The 27,870-nt window shown below is 33.3% G+C and overlaps 2 protein-coding genes across 7 annotated transcripts in view; one reads left to right on the forward strand and one right to left on the reverse strand.

Moving 5' to 3' along the window:
• LOC143259846 (RYamide receptor) overlaps window positions 1–27,870 on the reverse strand; it is a 284,265-nt gene that overhangs the window by 10,152 nt on the left and 246,243 nt on the right. The gene's annotated exons all lie outside the window — the stretch shown is intronic.
• Window positions 9,004–26,841, forward strand: LOC117225238 (uncharacterized). The gene is made up of 13 exons (XM_033478609.2): window positions 9,004–9,157; window positions 9,684–9,732; window positions 9,852–9,991; window positions 10,622–10,864; window positions 11,889–12,077; window positions 12,886–13,048; window positions 22,704–22,816; window positions 23,616–23,667; window positions 23,748–23,887; window positions 24,977–25,222; window positions 25,398–25,595; window positions 26,133–26,283; window positions 26,675–26,841. Exons 1-13 carry the CDS (start codon window positions 9,103–9,105, stop codon window positions 26,757–26,759), a joined length of 1,824 nt encoding a protein of 607 aa, XP_033334500.2. The 5' UTR covers window positions 9,004–9,102; the 3' UTR covers window positions 26,760–26,841.

Genomic DNA, 27,870 nt, shown 5'->3' on the forward strand with positions numbered 1-27,870 from the left:
TACTTTTAAAACGCAATAACTATTTTAAAACTGCACTAAATTACTTGAATTTGTTTCAGATGATAGAGAGTCTACTAGGCGATGATTGAAATGTTTTTTTTTTAATTTTGCTATTATTTGGAATGATAAAAAATCTCTCGTTTTAAACTTTTTTATCTGAGCCTGAAAATGTTATCGAAATCAGTTGACATTGTTACAAGTTATCGTTTATCACGATTTTGACCAAAAGCTGTAAGAAATCTGCAGTTTTTAAAAATTCTTCAACGCCTGTAGCTCGACTCTAAGTTAACCGATTTCGATCAAATTTTCAGCACTCATATAAGTTACCGAGATCTACAAAAGGCATTTTTAAAATTTTTGTTGTAGGCTCAGGTAAAAAGGTTAATGAACGAGGGTTTTTAATTTTTTCGTTTCATTCCAAGTAATAGCAAAATTAAAAAAAGAAGCTTTTTAGTCATCGTCTAGTAGACTTGTTTCTTCATCTTTAAAAAATTTGGGTTATTTAGTTGAGTTTGAAAAAAATTATTACGTTTTAAAAGGTGTACGAACACTTTTGTGAGTTACTGTATATGATTAGTAAAATCTTAAAGTTATAAAGAGTAAACTACGTTGTAAGCGAGAAACTCCCTTTCAAGATCATGCACAAATAAAATACGGTGCACTGTGGCTTTGAGGTTTATTGTTTTGAAATTTGCAGTGAACAAACTGTTATGGCATTTGAATTAGTTTGTTGAAGAATGCAGTTCTGTGCATGTCTATCCTATAGAAATCACTTGTTAATTACTTAGTTTATAAGTGTCTAAATACTACTTAATCCAAAATTGAACTATAGGACGAGGAAAAGCATTAAACGAGGATGAGAAGATTAAAATACTCCAGTTAAAGTGTAATGGAGAAAACGAAGTTTGAATTGCAAAAAATTAAGAAGAAGTTGGTGTGTTATACAAAATTTTTTTACAAAACCTCGAGATATGTGGGAAACAGAAATTGAAGGGAAGAGACTTGCAATCCTTTCTACAAGAGAAAAAAGATTACTTTTAGGAAAAGCATCGAATTCTGGACTTGTGCCTTGACAAATTCCAGTGGATTGCGGAGTTAACGTAGCACTTAAAACAGATGAAATTTACTATAAAACCGCCATTAACAGACAAACATTGGACCACTTGATTAAGTTTTGCAATAGAGCATATTCAGTGGGAAAAACAGTGGATACGTATTATATTCACGGATGATAAAAACTGAATTTAGATGATCCAGATGGATATAAATACTATTTTCATGATTTAAGAAAGGAGCAAAAGGTATTAAGTCGCCGACAATGTGGAGATGATACAGTAATGATAAGGATAAGGATTGGCTATAGAGGAAAGACGAAAATAAAATTTATTCAAGGTTGTATGAATTGTGTTGTCTGATTTTTAATCAAGGAACAGATAGAGACTTACGCTCGCAGAATTACTAGGACAAAATATATGTATATTTCAGCAAGATAATGCAGCTGTGCATACCACTCGCTTAGTAAAATGTAAAAGTTTCAAATTGATCAGCAATGTCTCCTGATCTAAGCATTATCTCAGCCAAACATTATATGTATAAAGGTGGAAAGCAGTATAATGCAGTGTCCGAATTAAAATCTGCAATTATAGAAGTTCACAGTAAAACTTAAACAAACTATGTAATTTTATTTCGTTTTAATGCTTTTGTTACTTGATATTTAAAGTGCCTTATCATTTTGTCCTCATAAAATTAAATTTTTTGTTGTATAAATAACAAATGGGTAGGACGATTTATTTAATTTTTTCATATATTATATTATCAAAACTAATATCTTATTTTGTTGTGTATTCATTTTTCATGTATATGAACAAATAGATGTTCATACCCAAAAATCTTGAGGTGCTTTATTATTTATAATCAGTGTATGTGTTACTAATTAGGGTGCTATAAACGTACGGCGTTAAATTATCTTTAAAACAGCCCTTCACAGTCACCAAATCTATATCTTTTAGACCATCTATGGACCAATATGACCCGGATGGACCGCAGAAAGAGGGTAGCAACCATAAATTTCCAGGGAAAAGTTATGAACGAGTAAAAGGGAAATGAGATTGTTCTGACATTCGTTGTCTATATCTTTTATGAGATCATAAGACCCAAGGATATGTAAAGGAAAATGTATTCCTTAAATTAAAGAATCAAGGTTTTCGTAAAGTATTCTGAAAGTATTTAATATTTTTGGAATTCGATTAAATGCTGTCACAAGACTCCGTAGCTTTATACAAAATAGAAACTTTCTACCTCGTTTGCAATACGACAGTTAGATAACAATTGTTTTCCTTCTTTAGTGAGATTGACAGGTTTATTGTTAAAAAGATCAACAGCTCGTGTTACAATACCTGATAAAATAAAGCCATTATATTTTAAAATAATACGAAAATTGCAACTGATTGCGATGCTGTTTTCATTTGCTGATGCTTTTGTGCTTCCTATTTCAATTATAAATTATTATAACGAATTTCCTGGGTCGGTTTAAATAGCGAAGTTATGTTTTTATTAACGGTCAAGGGAATGTTACAGTAAAGCGGAACAGTCGATAGAGATGACGGAACTCAATTCCAACGATGCAGCGGCTATCCCCCTACGCTAACTTAATTTAATTATTACGGTATTTTTTAAACTTGCAAACGTTGAAGATTGGTATGCCAATATTAATTTAAGAGCGAGGCTTTGTGTACTTGCTACACCGAGGTTCTACTACACATACACATAGGAGGAACACATATAGATTGGACTTTCAGAAAATACAATTGACCACTGTTCGTTACGATATTGAAGGGTTAAAACAAAATATCCGGAGCCCTTCCAAGTTGTTTGAGTCAGACCTTAATGGTTATAAATACCTTCTTACATAAATACATCTCTTGTATAACATTGTTTAATTTGATCTTCTAACCATATATTAGATTATCGACGTTACAAAATTATCGAAAATGAGTTTTTTTTATTATTTCATTGTAATTAACAGAAGACACAGGAGCCGAATAGAAATTCGTTTCTTCCTTTAATATTGTTAATCGAATCATAATAACATATTAATATTATTACATTTTTGCATACCTTGCACTGCTCGAAGCTTCATTATTCAATTTTAGTTATAAATGCATAAAATTCGCCGTCTGGTTGCGATCGATTCATTACTTCCGGTAGACATGCTACATTATAAAAGTGCAAAGTGAAGTTAAATCAATTTTGATGCTTTTATTTGATCGAGAAGATAAAATCATGACTAGAACAGTAAATAAGGAATGCGATGTTTATGGAGAAGGAAGTACTGTTTGCAAATGACTTGGTAAGATTAGGGACCGAAATTGCGACCTTAAAGATCAAGGCCACTCTTCAAACGACTACTGTAAAAACATATGAATTGCAAATCGTCTACGGCATACTAAGCGAGAGTTTACGGAAATACTGAAAAACACATTAATCACAACGCATGTGAAAGAAATACAAAATAGTTAGGCACTTGTGCCAAAATTCTATCGATCTTCACAATACAGTGTTTCATTTTATGATTCATATCTTCTGTTGCCCATAGAAGCAAAGGAATTCATAAGTTATGTTTCCATCGTCTGCCTATGCTTTTTAAGATAATATTCTATCATCATGCTTTATCGTAGTCGCATTCATCCCGTGAAAATTTCATACGGCGAAACAGTATGAATCGAACGCTCATGAGCTACAACTTTCTAATTGACTCTGTAAAATCCTGTCGTTCCATAAAAGGCATTAATTACAAATAGAAATTTCCTGCATCAACTGTACAAACCAGAAAGAAAATAGAAATTCACTTTCATTCTCATTATACGGAAACTAGTGATATAATTAAACTATGATTTTTATACGTTTATGACAAAAATGTGTAGGTGAAATAAAAAAAAACAGTAAAAGTATCAAAAGTGAGTATTGCTATATTATTTTTAATTTATTTGAATTATTAGACGAAGAAATACATTTTTTTAATGTCCGGTTATGGAGTTCCGGAATTTTTATCGTATTATACTTATCTCACTTTTGTTATTATGATATTTTATAGATTATTGAAGTCATCAGAGGTTTTGAAAGAGTCATTGATTGTAGAGTTTACGATTTTGTACGTGTAGTGAAGGAACACGTGTACACGGAATCCGTGAACCGTGTATTTGCGAATTAAGTGTCTGTGTTCTTAATATACGCGTAATTATGCATTATATCATCCGTCAATCGTACATACAGTGTCCGAGTTGCGTAACAATTGCAACCGATGCATTTTTATTTTTCGATTGTTGTCGACTATTGATTACGTTTATTAAAAATACATACATATATATGTATCCATGTATCCGTGTATTTAATATTACACGTGTACTCGTGTATTTAAATTATGTGTATATATATTTTTTTTATCATTGTAATAATATATATTTTAATAATAATTTAATATTTTATTATAATTATGTGTATATATATTATGTGTGTATGTACTTTTACACACATGAAACAGAGACCTCTAATTGATTGAACATGATCCTTATGTGTGGGATTCGTTTTTACACAAAATATTAAATGCTACACTGATCATCTGAATCTGATCTGATCTGAACATTAAGTGTTGAGTATCTATTTACAATAGACTGGTAAAGACAAAACGAAATGTTTGCTCGTACCACATTGATGAACTTATTAATGATCATGACGTTTAAGGGGGTATTCTATGTGAAGTGCATGTGCCTTTAACTTTGTTAAGGGAATTTTTTGCAAAAAAACTATTGTAACTTTTGCAGTCAAATTGACAAGGTTTATTTGTACGTGTTTCAACGACGTTTCAAACTTTTTTGGAACGAGAACGAAAATAAAATTTGTGGCACTGCATACTCTCAAACATAGTCGCATTTAAAAAAACGTCGCCTCACGGTGTCCATGATTCCGGCCATTCCGCTTGTCTGAAATAAAAAAGACGTGAAAGCTCCCCTTAATTAGTATGAATTTGGCTATAGCAGATAATAGAAGAAAAGAAAAAGGTCGGTAATTAAAAAAGGTGGCGATACTTTGAAACTCGATGATCGAGTTTTGCACGTTTTGTTACATTTCAGAGGCCTAAGAAATAGGAAAAGATAACAATTTTTGGTTGATTCTAGAAAAGGCTAAACGTGTACTTAAAATTTTTAGTCAATTGGTCAAGTAGATTTTGAGATGTCATAGACATCATTCTGAAAAACATAGTTTCGAGAAAAATGCCTCCAAGTTTAATATATCGATAATGACATAAGGTTGTCGTGTCCTTTAAAAACCATAATTTCATTAATTTTAGGAGTTCGCATGTAAGGTTCCAGAGATGTATTTTTGTAACTACGCCCTTTTAGAATATGCAGAAAAAATTTATTTTTCAAAAGTTCACACTAGAATAAGCTCTTAAATACTAAATGATGTATAAATGCAAATTCCATATGCCCTTTCCTTTCCTATTTTCCTCGGAATTATACTTTTTTTTTAATTGGCATCCGTCATCATTTGTAAAAGTTAACGGGCAATAACTACTTTGTGTGTAACGAATAGTATCACACCATAAATCACATACTGCATACATAATTCAATATATTGTACCATATTATAATATATTATAATAGGTTTATATTATACCATTGACAAAGAGCACAGAAGCACTTAATTTGGCCAATTTCTACCAATATGGAGAGCTTTCGCGTATGTCTTGTTCTAGGACTTTCGCTTGGACATAAATATCCAAAAAATTGTAACTATTATTTAACCCTTTTATAGATATTCATAATTTTCTGCGTCATTCAATAATTCAATAATAATTCTTAGTGCATGTGCATTACTTTTTTATTTACAATATTTATTCTAGATCATAGAAAGTTTTGTTATTTGTTCACGAGAACATGAAATGTAATGAAAGGATAGTTTAATTAAGATTTCTAAAATGTGCTGCACTACTCAGACGCGTTACTTTCAAGAAAGAAAATATAATATTTTGAAAAATGGCAAAAATTAAAAGATGAAATTTTATTTAATTAGAACAAGACAGATTTCAAGTTATCTCATTTATTAACTGTATCCAGAGTGTCCCATTTAAGTTGAAATTGTAAATAATAATAATAATAATGCTTTAATATTTCGAGTGGGTCTAGACTAGTTTTTTAATGCGTGGGCGTTTCAACGTTATTTCAGGGTCATCTTATTTTTCTTACCACAAACCTATATTTTTTATTTCAGAATTATATTCTACGTAAAAGAATGTACAACTATTGTTTGAAATAAAAGTTATGCACTTTTTTAGGTAGAATATGATTCCGAAATAAAAAATCTAGGTTTAAAAAGAAACAAGATGACCTTAAAATAACCTCGAAAACGCCTACGCATTAAAAAACTAGTAGTGCCATTTGACTCCATACACGAAATATTAAAAGACACGTGTCAGTTTTTTTTTTTTAAATCCGGTGTTTTAAATCCGAACATTTTTTATAATCTCAACATAAATGGGACATCCTGTATATTCATGCCATTTTACGTTTCTGTAGCTTCAATAAATAAAATATTGTATGGAATCATGTAAATTCCTTAATGCACTGTTTCGGTCGATAAAAAGAAAAGTCAAATTGAATCAAATCTTCAGTTTATTAAGTGTTAGAAGAAGGAATACATTTTTATTTAATGTCTGGTTATGTGAATTTTTCGAATTTTTCTAAAGGTTTTACTGTTTTATATCTTATCTACCTATCTTAGACATAAATTCATAAATTCCGCAAATAAAAGAGTCACTAATTTTTGTACGACAACCAGTAGATTATGTTAGATTTGAATATTCTGAAGTTGCAACTTTACCTTCACTGAGATATAAATAAAAAATTTTAATTAATAGTTGTGATGTTGAGGGAACATGTCAATCATATTTTAATGGAATAGGAAACTGCAGAGATCAATAATAACGGAAATGAGTTATAAATTACGACTATATAGTGCCTTTCTCGACTAGAATGCATTTTCTATAATGAAGGTTTACACACACACACACACACACACACACACACACAAACACATAACATTTTTTGAATTTTAATGAAACTATAACTTATAGAGATAAGTGATAATACAACTCAGATATGTGAATGAAGGAGAATACTTATCTATTTTCCGTCTTCCGGTTACAAAAAAGCACTCGGTTTGACATGTTTTAGTTGTAACTATCTCATTCTCTTCCTCGCTCTCATTCTCTCTCTCCCCCTTCCTCTTTCGGATAAACATACGCGTACTTATTCAGTCGTTAATCTATCCGCGTACACTCAATAGAAAAAGTCTAGTTTTAAAACGGAATAACTTTTATAAAATTGGACCAACGACTTGAATCTGTCTTGAGATTTAGATTAAGTTAACTAAGCAAAGAGCTAAAACATCTTTTACAAAAATTGCAATTGGTTGAAATGCCAGAAAATTATGTTTTTCAACTTCTTTACCTGAGCTAGCAACAATAATATAAACATTGAGGTTTGTACATCTTGATAATTGATATGCAAAAAAATTTAAGTTTGTTGGTCCAATTTAAAACAAAACTGATTCAGATAAATTCACACAAATTTTTGTTACTGAATGTATGGTAACGAAGTAAAAAATCTCGCAATTTGGAAGTGGGTGGTTCCTGAGGTCATTTGAAGTAACTTTTTCCTTAGCGAAAATACAATCCGCGGCTTCGTTTACGAGTTATTAACAAAATAGAGTGACCAATGAGAGGCGAGCTGAACAGCTGTAAGGTGGTTTAGCGAGCGCTTCAGCATCAATTTATGATATGGGTGCAACGGGCAGCCGTTTCAGTTGAACTGACACAGCTGATCGTAATATTTCTAAACAAATATGACTAATTGGTTCCGGTCACTATGTTTCCGCCAGTTCCGAACCTGGCGATCAGATCCCTGTATTGACGAGAATCCTTCAGCGAACACATTAGAACACTTAACAATGGAGTTTCAGATTACGAGTAATGCTTTCCGAGAATGTATCTCCTGACTAGATCGTATTTTCTGTCTGCATAATATTTCTCGAATCTTAATCGAATTATAACTAACAGAGATAAGGAATATCTAAAAAGATATTCAAGACAGACTGTTAGTTTAATTTAGAAAGAATGATTCGGATTAAAGGGCGTATGCATACTTTTACTATTAGCTGTACGCTAATGAAGTAAAACCGGCGTAATTAATTTCGTTATTCAGGTATTTTCGAAGTTTTTTCAGCGACATAACTACTAGAAGTTGTACAAAAGATACTCGTTTTAATAAAAGGACTCATCTTTTTTTAGAAGAAATTCCTGAAGGTCACGTTCCTCAATGCATGAACCCTTAATTTTCCCATAACGTCAAATCAAATCGTAAAAGATCGACGTAGGAAGAAAAGCAATTAAAATTGCAAATTGCTTCTTTCGAAAATAAAAATTGTGGTAACATCAGGCAAGGTTAAAATAAGATTTCTTTTTCAGAAACTGTGAAAAATGTGTCACAATGATACAACAAAAGCTTTAGCGTACAACCGCTGTTCTACCGTTAGATCCCATTGTCAAATATTCGTTTGACAGTACGTGCTATGCAGCAGCTGGATTTGCTCCTTAAGTTTATCAGCACGTGCGTCTAGTCATAAACATACTACGAATACAATATGCATTGACAAGTCTGCTTCGTTGTGATCTTCGATGAAACAATTCCATTAGGACTACAGTCTCTTGAACTCATACGAACTACGACGTCTGTAACGAATTGGGCGCGAGTGGGACTCGCGCCCAATAAAGACCTATAAAGAAACTTATTATACATCACGTAAATTGTGTCTTGCCCTACATTTATTGGGAAATTAACATTTTACTGTATCGTTAATGAAATACCGTGTGGTGCTTTGTTTTTAAGTGGATGGAAATGTACTATACCCCGCGTAACTGATAGCATTCCTTAAATAACACAGTGAATAAATTATTCAATGGGTTTATATACCGTCGACGTGGAATAGTGGCGTCAGACCACGCGTGGAGATTGTGCGAAGCTGATTTATTCGATTACCACCGATATGGGAAACTTTCACATATTTACCTTCCTAGCAGTGATTAGTTTCGCACTGACCAGTAAGTGTTCCACGAGTTTTCATTACGTTTCAAGGGCACGATGTAACAGCACTTTAACCCTCCGCTTTTCATTTGCCTCTTGCGTTAATGGGAAACGCGTTCCGCAAGTTAATTTACTCGTAATTAAATATCGATTCTGTGTGTAAAATAAAAATTTTCTACATCAATCGTGCGAAATGGAAACAAAGTAGAAAGAAAATTTTCTTTCTTTAAAAAACCCTTCCTTTCTTTAATCATTTGTATAGACTGAAAGCAATGTATTGATGCTCTACTACTTAGATTTTACATATCCGCTTTCGTTATGAAAATATAAAAAACGTAGTCGTACGAATAATACTATTTTCATGTAAGTATGCCGATCAGTGTGAAGAGTAAAAGCAAATAAAGCTTTTACTCCTAGAAAAGTTTTTCTGTGAATGTATATTTAAATAACGTTTATAAAGTATATCGTTACGCGGAAATCACGGTTCGTATGTGTACTTCACAGTGAATGATGAGATCAAATTTTAATCAATATTGATTTCAGGTGATGCAGCCGGGACGCTACTGAATTCGATCTTCTTCCGAAGATACAAGTAACTAATTACGCTCGAAATTGTTTATACTCTTTTCAGACGAATATTTAATACTTTCATGCTTCTGGTTTTAACAGTGCTTGCGTGTCAATTGTATTCTAACAAAATTCCATTTTCAGAAATGGCACGCACGAAGACATCAACATCAATGATATCACGCTTCAGAACATGAAATTGAATTTGGATAAACTGACAATGTTTTACATTCATGGTTTCTCAGAAAGCGTAGACAGCGAAAGCGTAGTGACAGTAACGAACGGTAAGCCATGATTTTTTTATTTAAGTGATCCATTTTTAACTTTTAGAATTGCAAATATTGTTTACAACGATTTAGAAGCAACGTTGTTAAAATTAGTATTTTTTTATTCGTTTTCAAAATTTTTGGAAATACCCGAGTAACAATTTAAAAACTGGTAAATACTACTAAACTTAGGACACTTATGTCGCAAGAAGTTTAAAAGAATATCGAGTGATCAAAAATCATTTCGTGGTCGGGACATCGCATTCTACAAGGCTATAAATTTCATAAAAAGAATTTCGTGCGTGTGAAATGTAATTTTTTATTCTTTATTTGATTGTTAATGATTTTTGTAGACAGAAAATTGCAATAGTAGGCAATGATTATTTGCTAACGCAGTTCGTAGATACGAAATTATGATTATGGCTAATAAAACGTGTTCGTGTCTTTCTTTGAATTCCTTGCCACTCCGCGAGAGGAGTTCATGAATAAGACACCCTAATAATAGTTAATAAACGGTGCTGATATCTTCCGCGCACGTTGCGTTTGTTTGTTAAAGCAAATCATAGGAAAGTGGAGATATATTTACACTCGGAACTCAAACACCAATGAGATATACTGATGATTTAATACTAATGATATTTGTTGTAGCTTATTTGGCGTCGACAGACATTAACGTGGTTGCAATCGATTATCGTCAAATTGCAGGCGAAAATTACCTCGTCGCTGTAGCATATGTTGGCGCAGTCGCGCAGACTATAGGTAGCACTTTAAACAAATTAGTGGGGTATGGTTTGAATCAGAATAAAGTTCATATAGTTGGGCATTCTTTGGGTGGCCAACTATCTGGACAAATAGGTCTAGTCACCAATTTCATGATCCCAAGGATAACAGGTGAGTTATGCTGGTTTTATATTTTCGAAATTTCACATTATTTTTCAAAGTTTGCATTTGTTATGAGTAGTATTAGATATGAGTTTATCTTGTAATTTGTGAAACGGTTTTAGGAATTTATTACAGAAGAACTGAACGCTGCAAAGCTATAAATATTTTACAATAAATTTCAGCGTACACAAATATTTATTGCATATTATATTTGGCAAGGGTTAACATGACACATACATTAATGCGTTTAAAATTTTGCTAGAATTGGAAATTTCAATTTTATAATTATAGGCAGTACCATGAACCACCTTGTATACTTTAAGATCTTTTTTATGTTTTTTAAATTTTATACCAAGTTAAATGTTAATAAAGCTTATTAGTACGCAATAGAAATTAGTCTAGAACAGGGCTCGGAACGACAATGTACATAATTCGAAGATGATCGACGATAAATATGGAAAATAAATCTTAGAAACAATTTTTGATTTAACTGTCAAAATTTTATTAAGGAATATTCCCAATGTTCGGATCAATTTATTTGTGTGAATGTTCCATTTCGAAGACTCTCTTCATCAATTCAGAGCAGTGCAAATCGCTAAGCGATTTATCAGTTAGTGACTTTTTATCTGTTAGTGATTTACTAAGCACGCCTAAACGTCCGCGAAAATAATGTTTTTCCATACACAGTGGAATAGGCCTACAGGGGATACCACTAACAAAAAAAAACGCATTAACAATAGTACCTCTCAGTGATGTGGAAATCTATTGATACGAGCATCGTCTTTTCTTAATTCACCACGAATAGTTACTACGGTACGCATCTGAGAATAAAACATTGATCTTCAAAAGATTGGCCCTAGATCGGCATTCCTAGTTTGAATGCGTCGCAAACACTTTCATATTTTTATGCCATTCAGTTTTTCTGAATTAAATTCCTAAGAATGAGGTCTCGTATTATATGTATATCGGTTTAATTACTTCACTAAGTATTTTCCCAATGATTACAAAAGTTTGACGAATTGTTCTCTCACAGGTTTAGATCCTGCCGGTCCTCTTTTCTATACGGGACGGTTTCTGAAGGTCGGCGATGCTAAGTTCGTCGACATTATTCATACCGACAAAATGTTTTATGGTCAAGTATATAATACTGGCGACGTAGACTTTCTTCCGAATTTTGGACATAGACTGCAGCCTGGATGTCCTCTCAGATTACCGTCAAATGGCACGTTGTTTTTACGAACAATTGTTTTCCTCGAAACGATGGCACAATGTCCGAAATATACATACTTACTTAACAAAATTAGTTAATTAATAGTTACTTACAAAATTGAGCCTTTTAAAACGCAATAACTTTTTTCAACACTGGACTAAGTGACTTGAATTTTTTTTAGATGTTAAAGGGACTAGTCTGTTAGACGATGACTAAAATACCTTTTTTAAAACTTTGCTATTACTTGGGACGACAAAAAAATAAAAACTCTCGTTTTTTAACTTTTTCTGATAAAATTGCAATTTTTTCCATCTTTAATTTTTTATAACTCATAACAATGTCAACTGATTTCGATCAAATTTTCGGCACGCATATAAGTTACCGAGATCTACGAAAGACATTTTTAAAATTTTTGTTATAGTCTAGTTTGGTTATCATCTACAAAAAATTCAAGTCGCTTAGTCCAGTGTTGAAAAAAGTTATTGTGTTTTAAAACGTGTAAGCTCATTTTTGTGAGTAACTGTACAGCAAATGTTTATGAAAACATTTGTAAAATAGAATAATTCGTGGATGTAGAATATTTCTTTTGCTTCGATGCACTTTTAAATTGAATTTTTGAAGGAAAGCTATTTACATAGTTGCAAATCCATTCAACTGTTAAATACTATCATTCACGACAAAAATGTATCAATATTAAATAGTAAAGTCACTATTTCATTCAGAAAATGTGTATGGATGATATGAGTACGTTTAATGAATAACTATATTGCGAATGTTTTTAATGCCACTGCTTATTATTTTGTATCATGATATTTTACAGATTTCTGCAGTCACCATAGGTCCTGGAGGTTTTACGCGGAGTCAGTGAGAAATCCAAATGGATTTTTGGGTATCCAGTGTGACAGCGACTTGATATTCAAGATAGGTTTAGGATGTAACCACACAGACGTGATCCCTATGGGGTATGCCACACCAACGAACGCGTTAGTATCATTTTAATCCGTTTTAGTTAAAATAATTTCTGCACAGAGTGGCCGGAAGGCTTTGTGACTCCAAGGTTTTTAACCGAAATATATTCGTTTAATATATTTTGAATGGTACAGTAAGCATACTGCATTAGAACTGAACATATAGTTACCATTCAAAATTTATTTATTTATTAAATTCAAATGAAACTCTTTTGTATATTGGAAAAGGTTTTCTAATTTGGACCTGTGACTATTTTGAATCACCGCGTATCTTGGGAAAGAATTAGTTGATTATGAAAAATATTTATTATATTAGTTGATTAAATATTTATTATATTAGTTGATTAAAAAAAACAGTGTTAATGATGTTAATTAATTATGACATCGAATTTGACAGTTCCCCCCTACACATATAATAATCAAATTTAAATGGGCAGCCTCTATTACTAATTCTTTTTATGAATGTATAGATATGATTACTTTTATTTTTAGCAAGGGCACTTACTACCTCGTCACAAATTCCAATAGCCCATTCGCTAAAGGACTGGAGGGAACAAAACTGTAACTATCATCTCGAAGATTTGTTTAATTCCCTTCAAAATATATCTGTATAAATTCATGATTTGTATTTTAATGAATAAAATAAGTAAACGTTGAATATATTAAAACTCATGTTAAATTATTTACAACATACTGAAAGCCTTATTTCCTTATTACGATGGATATTTGTTCTTTAACAGAGCATTAAATGATATGCTGATAAAACATTAAGTGTTCAGTATTTACAACAGACTGCTGAAGAAAATTCGTAACGTTTGCCAGTGCCACACTGGTCAACATCCAATGAACTAATGTTATACGATGTGACGTTGCAAAATTGCAATATAACTTCTCTGTCGCAAACGGCGGAGGAAACCGCGATTATGGTGAACGGGCCGGCCCTTCCTGGGGTCGTAAGGGGATTCCGGCTTCACAAGAGCAGTCCCCGAGGAAAATTCGAACTTTTTGCGCCTTTCTAATTCGTATTTCACGAGCTGAGCCCGGCAGGGAGTTCAGCTCCTCTGTATGGCACTCCATGGTTGCCATTGTTTGAGACCGTTCTTTAATTTGCTGGCCACCCCAAAGTATCCTGCGCGCGCAGGTGGAGGACCAGGGTCGCTTCACTCACGAATCGGCAAACCCAGAGACGACGCTTCTCATCATCGGAGTTTCGTGGAACATCCAATTTCGAAGTCCTGTTGTCGTCTCATGCCGCGCCGTCAAGGAAGGGGTGCACCGAACGTGGCTGGCGTAGAGATGCCCTAAGAGAATGTCGGGGACTCTCCGATCGCCGGGGGCAGCCGCAATTGCGAAAATCGGAATCGGTATGGTGTCAGGGGCCATCCATGGGACGGTCCTGCCAAATTTCAGTGTCGTGTAATTAAGCAGGCCAATTGGAGCTAAGTTCCAATAATGAGTAGGGTGGGGATTACGAAGGATCGCGTCTCTCGTCACCGCCGAAAATCGCGAAGTATCACTGTCGAGCGAACTATCGTAGCTGGGGATAATAAATAAACCATTTTTTTAAAACGTTGTGTAAGTCCACTTTTGGAAAAACGGTAATTTTAGTAAGATATTGACAGTTATGACAGTTATGATTTACACACAGAAATTTACATACAGAAGTTTTAGCTATAAAATGTCGTCGCAAAAATCTTTTTTTAAAAAGTAGGATAAGTTCATTCCTAATACATAATCATTTATTATAATGTAATAAAGAATTGCAGAAAAAACAGCTTCATTTTGTATGAAACGAAACGAAAAGATTTTGTCTCTCAATCAAATCTCTAGAACAGGCAATATCAAACAAGAAAATCAATACGGACGGAGAATATCATAAACTGGTTGAAAATATGTTGGATGAGGTTTAAAAGGGATGAACTGCATAAAATTTTTTACAGAATTAATATGGAAGAAAATTCTTCATTTAAAGTTATTTTTTTATTTGGAAAAAAAGAAGACCTAAACATGTCAGCAAAATTACTATGTTGTCATTGTATACAAAGACATGATGAGTTTACTGCCTTGCATATCACCAATTATTTACCATAAATACTTCACTATTCTAAGTGTAAAGGAGAAATAAGTTTAAAATATAAAAAAGTTTAGTTATCTTAACGAAGTAATTTACTTTTCACACTTGTTTATTTATATCTTATTTTTTAATATAACTGAAATTAATTTGTAATTTTGGCAGTTGCTGAGGTGACGATGTTAAGGAGAAAAGGCGAAGGAGACATTTCCGGGACCCGCTAGAGGACTCATCAGTAAGGCTATCCTAGCGGGCCCTTGCTTTAGACGTTGGGATATCGGTAGGAAAGACGAAGTCTGTATATGTTCAAATTGAGGCGAATTAATTACTTGCGGGAAGAGGAGCCATTTATTGGCGAGTCTGAAAGTAGCCGCCACAGTAATAAACTTGATTATTCGTATACTTATGTATTCATTTATTTTTTACATTAAAAAATTCATTTCAGTAAAGCCGATGTTTATAAATATATGGACTTCTCTTGTTTTTACTTTTTATAATATGTTATTAGTGAAAGTAGTATAAGTCCATTTGAAGCTAAAAGATCGTTTATTTTCTTTAACAATTTTAATAATGTGTTGCATAATAAAATCGATCAGGTTTATAATCTTAAAAAAAATCACCCGAATTGATTAACTTTCGCCAATATTTTTAAATTGATTCTAACGCAAACTTTTAAATATCTCGATATATGAAAAAATGAACTTATAACACTTTCAAAAATAACAGCTCAAATATCGCGAAAAGTCGTGCCCCGGAGAATCATTTCCCTTCTGCAATCGTGGAGCGGTATGTCGTACTCGGTGATCCTTCGTTAAATTTTGCGAGGAGGCTTTGAAGTATGTGTGGAAAAACAAATTAGATTTCGAAGATCTTGGGATTTCGTGATCGTCGAGGTGTGTTTTGGTAATTGCAATTACGCTGATCACCTACTTTTTGCGACTTATCGTTTCGTGAAGATTCGTTATCGCGTACTTTGTTACCGTACAGTTGCCTACTCGAGAATTTCGACAACTTCGCGTCGCGAGCGAACATTCCTCGCAAGTATTGTAAAAGAACGCGGGTTCTCGCGTACGGCCTCGTGGCCAACTATGTATTTTGTAATTCTTGATACGATTGAAGATTGATCTAGGGCCTATTCTCGTGCCGTCGTCATTTAATATTGCGAGATCTGCTTTGCTGTAAGGGCTACTCTCCATTATTTTTATGTTCGAACCCTCTGAATCCTTGTTGCGACCGTTTCTTCTCGCGTGGACCGGTGTCTGACGGCCTCCGGAGAAATATTTAGCATTTCGTATGGCACCTTCTGACACCCGAATATCGTGTATCGTGCACCGCGTCGGATTCCCGGAAATTGCGTTTTATACCGGTAAAGCGCAGTGTGCTTTATATTTGGATTATAACTTTAGTTATAACCTAAGGGTCTTAAAGGTCCTGGAGTCGCCTCTTAGGACGTTCCCGCGTTTTAGGATTCGCAAAATAGAGGCAACGTTACAACGAATACAAATTCAATACATTCTGTTACTTATTTATTTATCGTACGATATAAATAGATAAGAAAATAACGCTTGAACTTACAAAACTAGAATAACGAACGTCTAATTAGAGTACTTATTTTAAAAAAATTTTAACTAGGTTATTTTGACTAGAATATATTTGATGATTTTAAGAGAAGAAATAGAAAATAAATCAATGTCACCGCTTTACTGAATTAATATAATTACAAATTCTGGTAATAGTGTCAAAGAATCTAAGGTCAGTCTTATAAGCATCTACTCTGAATAACCGACAGTTGCGCATTGGTTAATATTGTTGGGAATTTCCTTAATTCTCTGTACAACTCGTCGCGGCATTTTATTTACAGTGGTTAGTATAGGTGTGTACTTACGGTCATGCCTGAGCATTGGTTTTCCTATTACTCAAGCAAAAACCACCAAAATTTATGTTATATTCATTCTATCATTTTCTTCTATTTCATCTTCACTTTTCACTTCCTAGTTTTCTTCCTATTATATTTTCTTTAATCTTATTTCTTGTTAACATCCGTCACTATTTATAAAAGTCAGCGGACTGTTCACAATGATATCCTGAGAAAATAACCGCAAGTGTTATTTTGTTGTTAAGTACATGAAAATTTCTAATTTGCATGTAACAAATAGCATCGCTCTATGAATCATATACTGCGTAAATTATGCAATGGGTTTATATTACATACATGGGCAAGTAGGTGCGAACCTAATTTGTCCAATTTCTATCAATCTGAAGTTTTTCGCTTGGACGTAAGTTTCAACGAAATTGTAAATATTATTTAACCCTTTTGTCGATGGTCATAATTTTTTGCAACGTTCAATAATATTGTAGTGGTTAACAGTACATGTTTTTGTTCCTCAAATATAAATCCATTTCCGATATTTATCTTAAACCGTAGAACGTCTTCTTGTTTGTTCACGAGAATATCGGAAAAGTTGTTCGTAGTGGGCATAATAATGTAAGGATAGCTTAATTAAGATTTCCTAAATGTGCTACAATACTTATACTTTGCTTCGAAGAAACAAGATATTATATTTAAGAAGATGACAAAAATGACAAAATGAAGTTTTATTTAATTAGAACGTGACTGCTAATGAATTTACAGGAAAATACTGAAATTGTCGATGTTTTCGCGTTATCTCATACATTAGACGCATATACATATATGTTGTATATATATGTATGTAATATATACATATGTAATATTCTTAATGCACTGTTTTGATCGATAAAAAGTGAAATCAAATTGAATAAAATCTTCAATTTATTAAAAGTGTTAAAAGGAGAAATACATTTTTATTTAATACCTGTAAAAATATGGATTGAAAGAAAAATAATAGTAATATGAAAAGTACATAATTGTCTCAACGCCTTTTAATTTTGTCAGTTTCGTAATTACGAATAAAAATTTGAGAACAAATTTACGGACAAAAATTTCATATGTGTGAAGAATGACACGACATTTTAAGATAAGCAATATTTTTAACTTGCTACAATGTAATTTTACAGTTATATAAACTGAAAAATGTTTAAGGGAAATTATTGTTCTGAAAGAATGTACCGTTTTATTTCAGAATCTTTCGCATAACTTTTTGGTTCAACCAGAACAAATTGTCACAGTTGTATCTTCTCTTTAAAATTAATTTCCTTAGAAATCGTTGACTCAGAGAAGTCAGTTTTGGTATCGTTTTCAGTAAACACATCGCAACACAAAAAAACGGTCTATTGAATATTAAATTTATCGGTCGAGTTACAAATTACGAGTAATGCCTTCGACAGGTTTATCTCCTTACTGCATAATATTTTTTGAATTTTAATGGAACTATAACTTATAGAGATAAGTGAACAGAGATAAGGTTTGACATATTTTAGTTATAACTATCTCACTCTCTTATCCTCTCTCTCTTTTTCTCTCTCTCTCCCTCTCTCACACACTATCTTTCTCAAATAAACACACATCCATATACACTCAGTAGAAAACGTCTGCGTACACCTTTTAAAACGGAATAACTTTTATAAAATTGGACCAACGACTTGAATCTTTCTTGAGATTTTAATTAAGTTAACTAGACAGTGAGAGTTAAAACATTTTTTATTGGTTAGAATGCCAAAAAATTGTTTTTTAACTTCTTTATTTCAGCTTGTAACAATGATATAAACATTGCGGTTTGCACATCTTGAAAATTGATATGCAAAAAAAATTCAAATGTGTTGGTCCAATTTTAAAAGATTCGAATTGCACGCAAGTTTACACGCAAACTTTTGCTATTGTATGTATGCTAACGAAGTAAAGCCAACGTAATTGTATAGAATATGAGTCGTTTCATCGATCTCAATTATGTAATAAGAAAAATTAACTTTGTTATTGAGATATTTTCGAAGTTCCTTCAGCAATATAACTATTACAAGTTGTACAATATATGTATTTTAAGAAGAAATATTTGTTTTAATAAAAGGACTAATTTAAAAAAAAAATTCCTGAAAGTCACGTTCCTTATATGTATCAACTCTTAATTTTCAAATCAAACGTCAAATCAAATGGTAAAAGATCGATGTAGCAAGATTCCTTTTCCAGAAACTGTGAAAAATGTGTCACATTGGTACAACGAATGTTTTAGCGTACAACTGTTGTTCTACCGTTAGATCCTATTGTCGAATATTCAGCGATTCATTAACCAGTCGCGTTCCGCGAAGTTTGTTGCGGGACTTACGATTTCAGGTAATAAAAAACAGTACGTGCTATGCAGCAGCTAGATTTGCTTCCGAAGTTTATCAGCCTATATGTCGAGTCATAATCATACCACGAATACAATATGGGTGTCAATATCATTCTGACAAAGACATTAACATCAGTAACTTCACGCTTCTAATCCTTGAATTGAATCAGATTACATACAGTAACGAAAGGTAAGTTAGTTATTTTGATGTTTAAATGTTATGAGTTATTAAAATTGTTAAAACTAGTAATTCTTTTATCCGATTTCAAAGTTTTACGCATAACATGTAATTTACGGCATGTTAATATCTTTCGTATTGCACGAGTAACAATTTGAAAAAGGAAAGTTACCAATAAACTTAGCACCAAATCATTTCGTAATCAGGGCATCGATTACTACAAGCTTATAAAATATGATCAAACCGATTTCGTACGTGTAAAATGTGATTCTTCATTCTTTATTTGATTGTTAATGATTTTCATAGATAGGAAACTGTGATCATGACTAATAAAACGAATCCACATCTTTCTTTGCATACCTTACTACACTGCTAATGAAATTCAATGATAAGACACTGTAGTAACAGTTAATAAATCACGCTCGTATTTTCCGTTGCGTTCTCTGCTTGTTTGCTAATGCGAATCATAGGGAAGTGGAGACATTTACACTCGGGGCTCAAAAATCAATGGTATATGCCGATTATGTGTAATATAATACTAATAATATTTACTACAGCTGATTTGGCGTCGATAGGCATTTCTCAGGCTTTTTGAAGTAACTTTCCTTAGCGCAAATGTTATCCGCGACTTTGTTTACGAGTTATTGACAAAAAACACTGACCAATGAGAGACGAGGTCGGCTGGCACGCAATAGTCGAGCCAATTAACGGAACTGAATTTAATTCGCTCGTTGGCTCCGTATTTTAGATGTTTTATTTAAATAAATAAATAATTAAATGGATTTACATTAAAAAGTTGATATGTCTTATACAATAAATATTAAGTTAATTATGTCTGAAGCTGGCTCCACGAACCTAAAGACTAATCAAAGTCATGACGACTTTGATCAATTTTGCTGCGGGTGACGTGTAGGAAAAGAACTCTGGGAATTCGTACACTCGCGCCTACGTGTACGTCAGCATGGCAACAAAATTCGAGAAGGCTCGTTGTGGGCTAGACATGCGAGAAAATTAACCCAATTGCATTTTTTCCGGATGTATCGCAAACCGCTGGTTTCATGTACAAACATGAATTATCACGGCCTCTGGCACGGCTCTTTCTTTCTTATTTTTTCTTTTCGCTTTTCTCAGTGTTCAGATTTAAGGAAATAGTTGTGTAGCACTTGGTGGGTCTCCGTATTCCGTGTCAAACGGAACCCCAGCTGAAACAAATAAATTTAATCGCGTGAACTTCCTTCGTTGTGCCGGTAGTTACTCGCATAGTATAATCGGAAAATACTCGTTCGAATAATATTATATATCATGCGGTCTCTCGTCTCATGCAATTTCGTATTGTTTCTTGTGGAACCAAATTCGAGTTGATAAATCGCTGTGGACGAATTTCATTGATTCGAATAGAAATGTTTTACTTAAGTATTCCTTTTATAATGACGATTAGCAGTTATTATTTTATTGCCATTTTGTTCTTATAAATTATTTTTATTAATTATTTTACACCATTTTATTCTTATAAAATGATGCATTTATAGTCTTTCATTTTTTTTGTATCTAGTGTGATACATTTCTAATTATATGTTGGATTAAATTTTAAGTATTAGTTCATAGTGACTTAGTACCTTGACCTATTATAAAAAATATTTGCAATGTTAATGGTGTTAATTAATTATGACATTGCTTTTTGCAGTACTCTACACATACAGGGTGCCCAAAAATGTCTCGATTACGGGAATGGGGGGTAGCTGAGGTCATTCTAAATAACTTTTTCCTTAGCGAAAGTGTAATCTGTGGCTTTGTTTACGAGTTATTAACGAAAAACACTGACCAATGAGAGGCGAGGGCGCGAATTACAACGCGGTCGATCGATTGAGTGCAACGTGCTTCAACCGTGGAGCGTGGTAGAAGAAGAGGTGCTTCGTGCTGCGTTTGAATCAATGAACAAGTTACGGAGTGTGAACTTTGAACACGTCGCATTAAAAAATCGGCTCTAAACTAAATGGGTGAGTTTCTTATTGATAATATTCTTCATATTTCTCTAACAAACATATCCCTTACATCCTTTAACGCGATTATTATTTATTAAATTAGCTTTGCGAATAGTTCGTTGAATTGTGTTCGGACGCCGAATTATTTAAATTAAAATATCATTTACATACTTTGTTAATCGTCACTGTACATCTTGCCTAAAAATTTCATATGGTACACACGAGGTGTCATGCACACCAGAAAATTAAAACAGCCGTTACGGTTAAATTACATATTATTTCGGGTTCGGAAAATTAGTAAATATTCTTCAGACATTCTGAAATAAGGATGAACAGCGTTTTTCTTAAAATTATCATTGTCACGTGGTAACAAAAATATCGAAAGTTCATGCTCCGTGACTTGTTCATTGATTCGAACGCGGTACAGAGTTCCCTTCAACTGCCAACCTCAGCGGTAGGAGCACGTGGCGCTCGATCGATCGACTATGTCGTGATTCGCGCCATCACCTCTCATTGGTCAGTGTTTTTCATTAATACCTCATAAACAAACCCGCAGATTGCATTTTCGCAAAGGAAAAAGTTACTTAGAATGACCTCAGCTACCCCACATTTCCATAATGCGAAACATTTTTGGGACACCCTGTATAATAATACAATTTAAACTGCAGCACGGGCATTTACTGCCTGAACACAAATCCGAGTAGTCCTTTCGCTAAAATACTGCAGGGAAAAATGATATTTATCATCTCGGAGATATGTTCAGTAGCTAAATATTGAAAACATTAAAACTCATGTTAAATTATTCACAACATATTGGAAGCCTTATTTCCTTATTACGATGAATATTTGTTCTTTAACAAAGCATTATATTATATGCTGATAGCGCATTAAGTATACAATATATTCGACACCCTTTTGAAGGAGAAACCTCAGGTTTGTTAGTACCACACTGTTGAACTGTAACAAACATTGAATGCAAATTCAATTCTTTAATCTTATCTTACAATTAGGATTAGTAACCACTTAAAAAATTTAGTAGACAGTTCACAATGATATCCGGTAAATAAAACCGCATGTGTGCGGTTATGTTGCTATGTGCATGCTATGTAAATGTCTAATTCGTATGGAACAGATAGCGCCACAACATAAATTATATACTTCATAAATTATGCAATAGGTTTATATATAACCATTGACGAGAAGCAAAGGTCGCAGAACTTGTGTTGGAAGGTGCGAACCCAATTTCTATCAACATGGCGAGCTATCGTGTATATCTTGTTCTAGTACTAGTCGGTCTTTCATTTGGATGTAAGTTCCCACAAAAGTGTAACTATTATTTAACTCTTTGGCGATATTCATAATTTTCTACGACGTTTAATAATATTGTAGTGGTTACTTTATAATGCACATTTGTATGCCTTAAATGCAAATCCATTTACTACATTTATTCTAAATCGTAGAAAATGTTGTTATCTGTTCACGAGAATATCAGCAAAATAATTTGAAGTAGGTATAGTAGTGTTAGAGTAACTTAATTGAGATTTACTAAATGCACTGCAATACTTATATTTTGCTTCTAAGAAATAAAATGTTATATTTAAAAAGGTGGCAAAAATTGCAAGATGAAATTTTATTCAATTAGAACACGACTGCTAATATTTTTTGCAGGTCTATACAGGAAGTATAATTTGAAACAATTATATAAACAGTCTTTCATTTGGCAACAGTCCTAAGTAACAAATACTGACAGGAAGTTCTGCAAATTTGAACTGTCACGCGGTATCCTAATTCAAACTCCCTGATAGACAAAATAATGTTTTCACAGTTAAATTGCCACTTCATCAATTGTTTATATTTTTTTATATCTTGCAATAATATTTCAAGTAACTTATAGTAGTTACTATCTACTATCTTACTATAGTAGTTAAAAGTATCGAACTATCAGTCGATAAATTCGTTTCAAGATCATTTTATAAATAGTTAAAAGTTTGTAATGAATAATAGGAGACTCTACACGTGTTTTCCGGTTTGATAAGATAATCATGTAAATATGTTTATATTAAAATATATTTTTAAGAAATATTAAAAGAATTTTCATTTTTCGCAGATGTTGCTGAGGGTTTTGTGAGCACGGATTCCCTCTTCTTCCGTTATTATAAGTGATTATTAGCTATACGTCAATTACACTTAAATACTGTTGGTAATTTTTAACTTGAACAAATACTTGCTATCTTTTCAGTGGTTCGTCATTTAAAGATTTTAACATCAATAAAACAGCCAATTTGATTCCTGAATTGAATTCCACTGAGGAGACAGTGTTTCACATTCATGGCTACTTAGAGAACGTGGACGATGAAAGTGTCACAACAATAGTACAAGGTAAGTCATGAAATGCCCTAGTAGCCCCTAGTAGTCCATGCTACGGCCTTGCTAGGATTGTTCATGTGCTCTTCCTAAGTCTATATGTGTTAATTCTATGCCTACGCTAATGTTCGACGGAGTCGGTCAAGCATATGACGCGGTTCCTTTGAATAGAACTTCCGAAATGACAACTCATAATACAATAACAAAACTTTTTTAATTGTAACGTTTTAAAATTGAATTTTTTTAGTATATTGTTAGTGGTTTTGTGATTCAAATGAAACCAAACGTGGTATCGTTTGAACAGATATTCCTGATTATATAAAATAAAATTAATCACGATGTAATTAAATAAATATGTTCCAAATCATGTCGTGTTTGGTCTCATTTTAATTGGAAGAATCAGACCAGTATGTTAAACAAATTTTCATGCATACAAAATTAGAAATTAAAAAGTTAAGGCATTGTTTTTATTCTAGTATTATTGTGCATTTGTATTAATGTACACCGATATGCTAACCACTCGTTTTTAGGCTTGCTGGCTGCTCCGATTTTTCTTCTCTCCCTCTCTCTCTTTCTTTCTCTCAAGATGTCGGCAACTACAAGGGCGAGGCGCGAGGCTCGAAGAATCGTATCTGGATGGCCTAAGTTGTCTATTTCCGATTGCAAGCTGCGAGACTATTAGGGAGAATTTACTTTAGATTTTACACTAAAACTTTCATTGCCGGAAAAATGATTTGTTTCAGAATTTTTGTTTGACAATTATTGAAATCGTAAAGATACTTTAATTGAACATTATTCAATAAATTCCGTCTTACTGTCACTTTTATAATACAACACACGCGCGTCAATTCTAATCTTAGATAGTTGTATCGTTGAAAATCATTGAGGTACTATTGAAACGTGTATGTTCCTTTTTCTACTGAAAGATGACTTGAAAGAACAAAAGATCAGTACATATCTTTTACTTTTCCAGAAATGAAGATTTTGGAATATGATTCAATTCTCTGTGGACTATATTTTCAACAAACTGTATCTTCTTGCTACGAAACATGTTTCTGTCATTATCTCAGCTCATTTTAAATGCGTTTGTAATATTTGTTGCAGCTTATCTCAACTATACGAAGAAGAACATAATCGCAATCGACTACAGACACATCGCAGACAACGAAAATTACGTCGCCGACGTGGAGCGTGTTAATGATGTTGGTAGTGCTATTGCCAATGCTCTGAATACACTGGTAGCGAAGGGCTTGAACCCCAATAATATTCACATAATTGGACATGCCTTAGGTGCCCAAGTTGCTGCATACGTAGGGTCGCATTCAAACTTCAGTGTTTTCAGAATAACTGGTATGTTCTGATGAATTCGTAACACGTTGATACGAATGCTTGTAGTTTTCAGTGTTACCTTCAATCCGTCAAGATTTATGATTTAGTGTTTTGTTAGCACAAGTTACAGTTTTGTTAAGATTGGTTGCTTCAGGACTGTACTTCATCTTGAATGTGTTGAAATATTTGCTAACAGGTTTGGATCCTGTTGGTCCTCTGTACTACACTGGGAGGTACTTACAATCCGGCGATGCTACATTTGTCGACATCATACATACTGATGCAGGTGTCGTCGGTCAAGTTTATAACAGTGGCGATGTGGATTTCCTCCCTAACGGAGGACACAGACCACAGCCTGGCTGTTCTGTCCTGCCTACCTTTCAGGACCCTGAGAGTTCGTAAATTTGGTTAACAGCACTCTTACTCTTGTTATATCGTATTGCGCATAATAGTGAAGGTAGATGTATGCTACGAAAGTGGGAATTTGTACTAATGGAATTCGATATCTGATGTTTCACTTTATACATCTGAACTTCACTCCAAAGTCCCACGTCCTAGAATTGCTGGAGACAGAAGTAGATGTTTAACAAATTTACTGTCGTGTTACCTATATTATATCTATTATATCTTTCGAACTTAATTAGAATCTGTTAAAGCCATGAATGTTAAAAAAGTAATTCATGCCGTACTATTTAACTACTCCATTTTAATTTAATTAAACAAAACGTTTATATTTCATGCAATTTTTGAGATTAATTAAAGTCAAAATGTTACTTGCGCAAAAAGGATGACGTTTAAGTGCGTTCTACTGTACTGGCAGATTTATTTAAATCGTTTGTTTCGATAAGTTTTCAAACTGTTAGCAGCATCAAAAAATGGCGTCGATCGTAATTAACGATTTGTTTAATGATTTTATTATTGTTCACTGTAGCAATGTGCAGTCACCATAGAGCCTGGCGGTACTATGCAGAATCGATCGGTAATCCTCATGGATTCTTGGGTGACGCATGCCTCAATGTTGGTCTGCTAGTATGTGACCAGTCAAATACAGTCCCTATGGGATATGCTACGCCAGCTAATGCGTTAGTAGAAAGTTATTTGTTTCTAATTGAATAGATTGAATCATCGGTACCTGGTGACATAACTGATCAGTAATCAAATCCTTATTATAGTTTCAGTATTTTAAACGTTCGCACGTTTTCAACTGTTTGAATAATGGAATAGAAATAACATTTATTACCAAAATATTCAGGAAATGTCAGTAACAACGGTTTCTTTGTGTTATTTCAGTATAGAATATTGATCATAGACTCTAAATTTCTCAAGGAACCAGACGATTCTGAAATATTGGCTTTTAAGCGTCTTAGTTATAAATAGCGATTATAAATTAAGACTACTTTTTATAAATGATAGATTTTTTTTTCGACCGCCATTATATTTTGATTGCTCGTAACGGATGATTTTTCTTTACAGCAGGGGCAGGTATTACCTCTACACAAATTCTCACTCCCCGTTCGCCTTAGGATCGGCGGGACTAGCACAATTCCTACCTCAATAAGAGTATACTGAATTTTGTAAAAGGTGTGTTTACTTTACAACTTGTGTTTCAATCAATAAAGTGAAGAGCTAACCTAAAGGTACTTGACCCGTTAAAATACTGTAGAAATGTGGTAGTATACCTTTCGTCACACTTTTAAATTTTCTGATAATACACGTTACCTTAACGATTTATTTCAAATACGAATGTTACTATTTTGTTTTATCTTACGTTAACGACGGTTTGTCGTTTTTCAAATCATTTTTCATTTCGTCGAATATGGCTGATTGCAACGACTAAATAATTAAAGTGTGTTGTGTAACAATGAACGACTGCGATTTTGTTGATAAAACTATAATTCTACAACGTTGAGTAACATAAAGGTGAGATAATATCTTAAAATATATAATAGATGTTGTTACACAGTTCAGATATGTAATATGAAATGACATTTGGAACACACTCATCTATCATATTTATGTAAATATGAAATATACATCTGCTTAACTGCTTCGTTTCCATGGATATGCTACGCCGCGACACCGATACTGCACGTATCGACGAGATACCTCGCGACGCAATACTGTTCGTGCGGTGCTGCAAAGGAGTGAACACGTGCTTCGGTTTTTGCTCCGTCTGTGTGACTGTAGCTTGTTTCTATGTTATGTCAATGAAGCCAAACTTTTTCGAATTAAACCTCTTTAAAGTGTGGTTACTCGTCCGTGACACTGCTTGAACGGTATTGCGTCGCTGGATAACACGTCCGTGGAATCGCACAAGCGGCAATTACGTCGTGAGATATCTCGTTTGTAACCTTATGCGAACAGTATCGGCGTTGCGACGTAAAACGTCAGAGAGGGCGGAGCTGTTAAGGAAGAAAATTTAACCGACCGTTCCATTTTCAACAAAATTAATTTCTAAAAAAAATTTTTAATATTTTTTAGAACTTACAATGATTTCTTTAAACAGGCGAGATGTGTAACTTTACAACAAAAAACAAAAACAAAACAGAACCGTAAAATAATAAGCCAATGTCAAATAATAAACTGTTAAAGTTGGGATCATAACCTTGCCAACCTAATATTTACCTTCCTAGCAGTGATCAGTCTCGCACTGGCCAGTAAGTGTTTCA

This window comes from Megalopta genalis, chromosome 7, assembly GCF_051020955.1.
Source record: "Megalopta genalis isolate 19385.01 chromosome 7, iyMegGena1_principal, whole genome shotgun sequence".
NCBI classification, from domain to species: domain Eukaryota; kingdom Metazoa; phylum Arthropoda; class Insecta; order Hymenoptera; family Halictidae; genus Megalopta; species Megalopta genalis.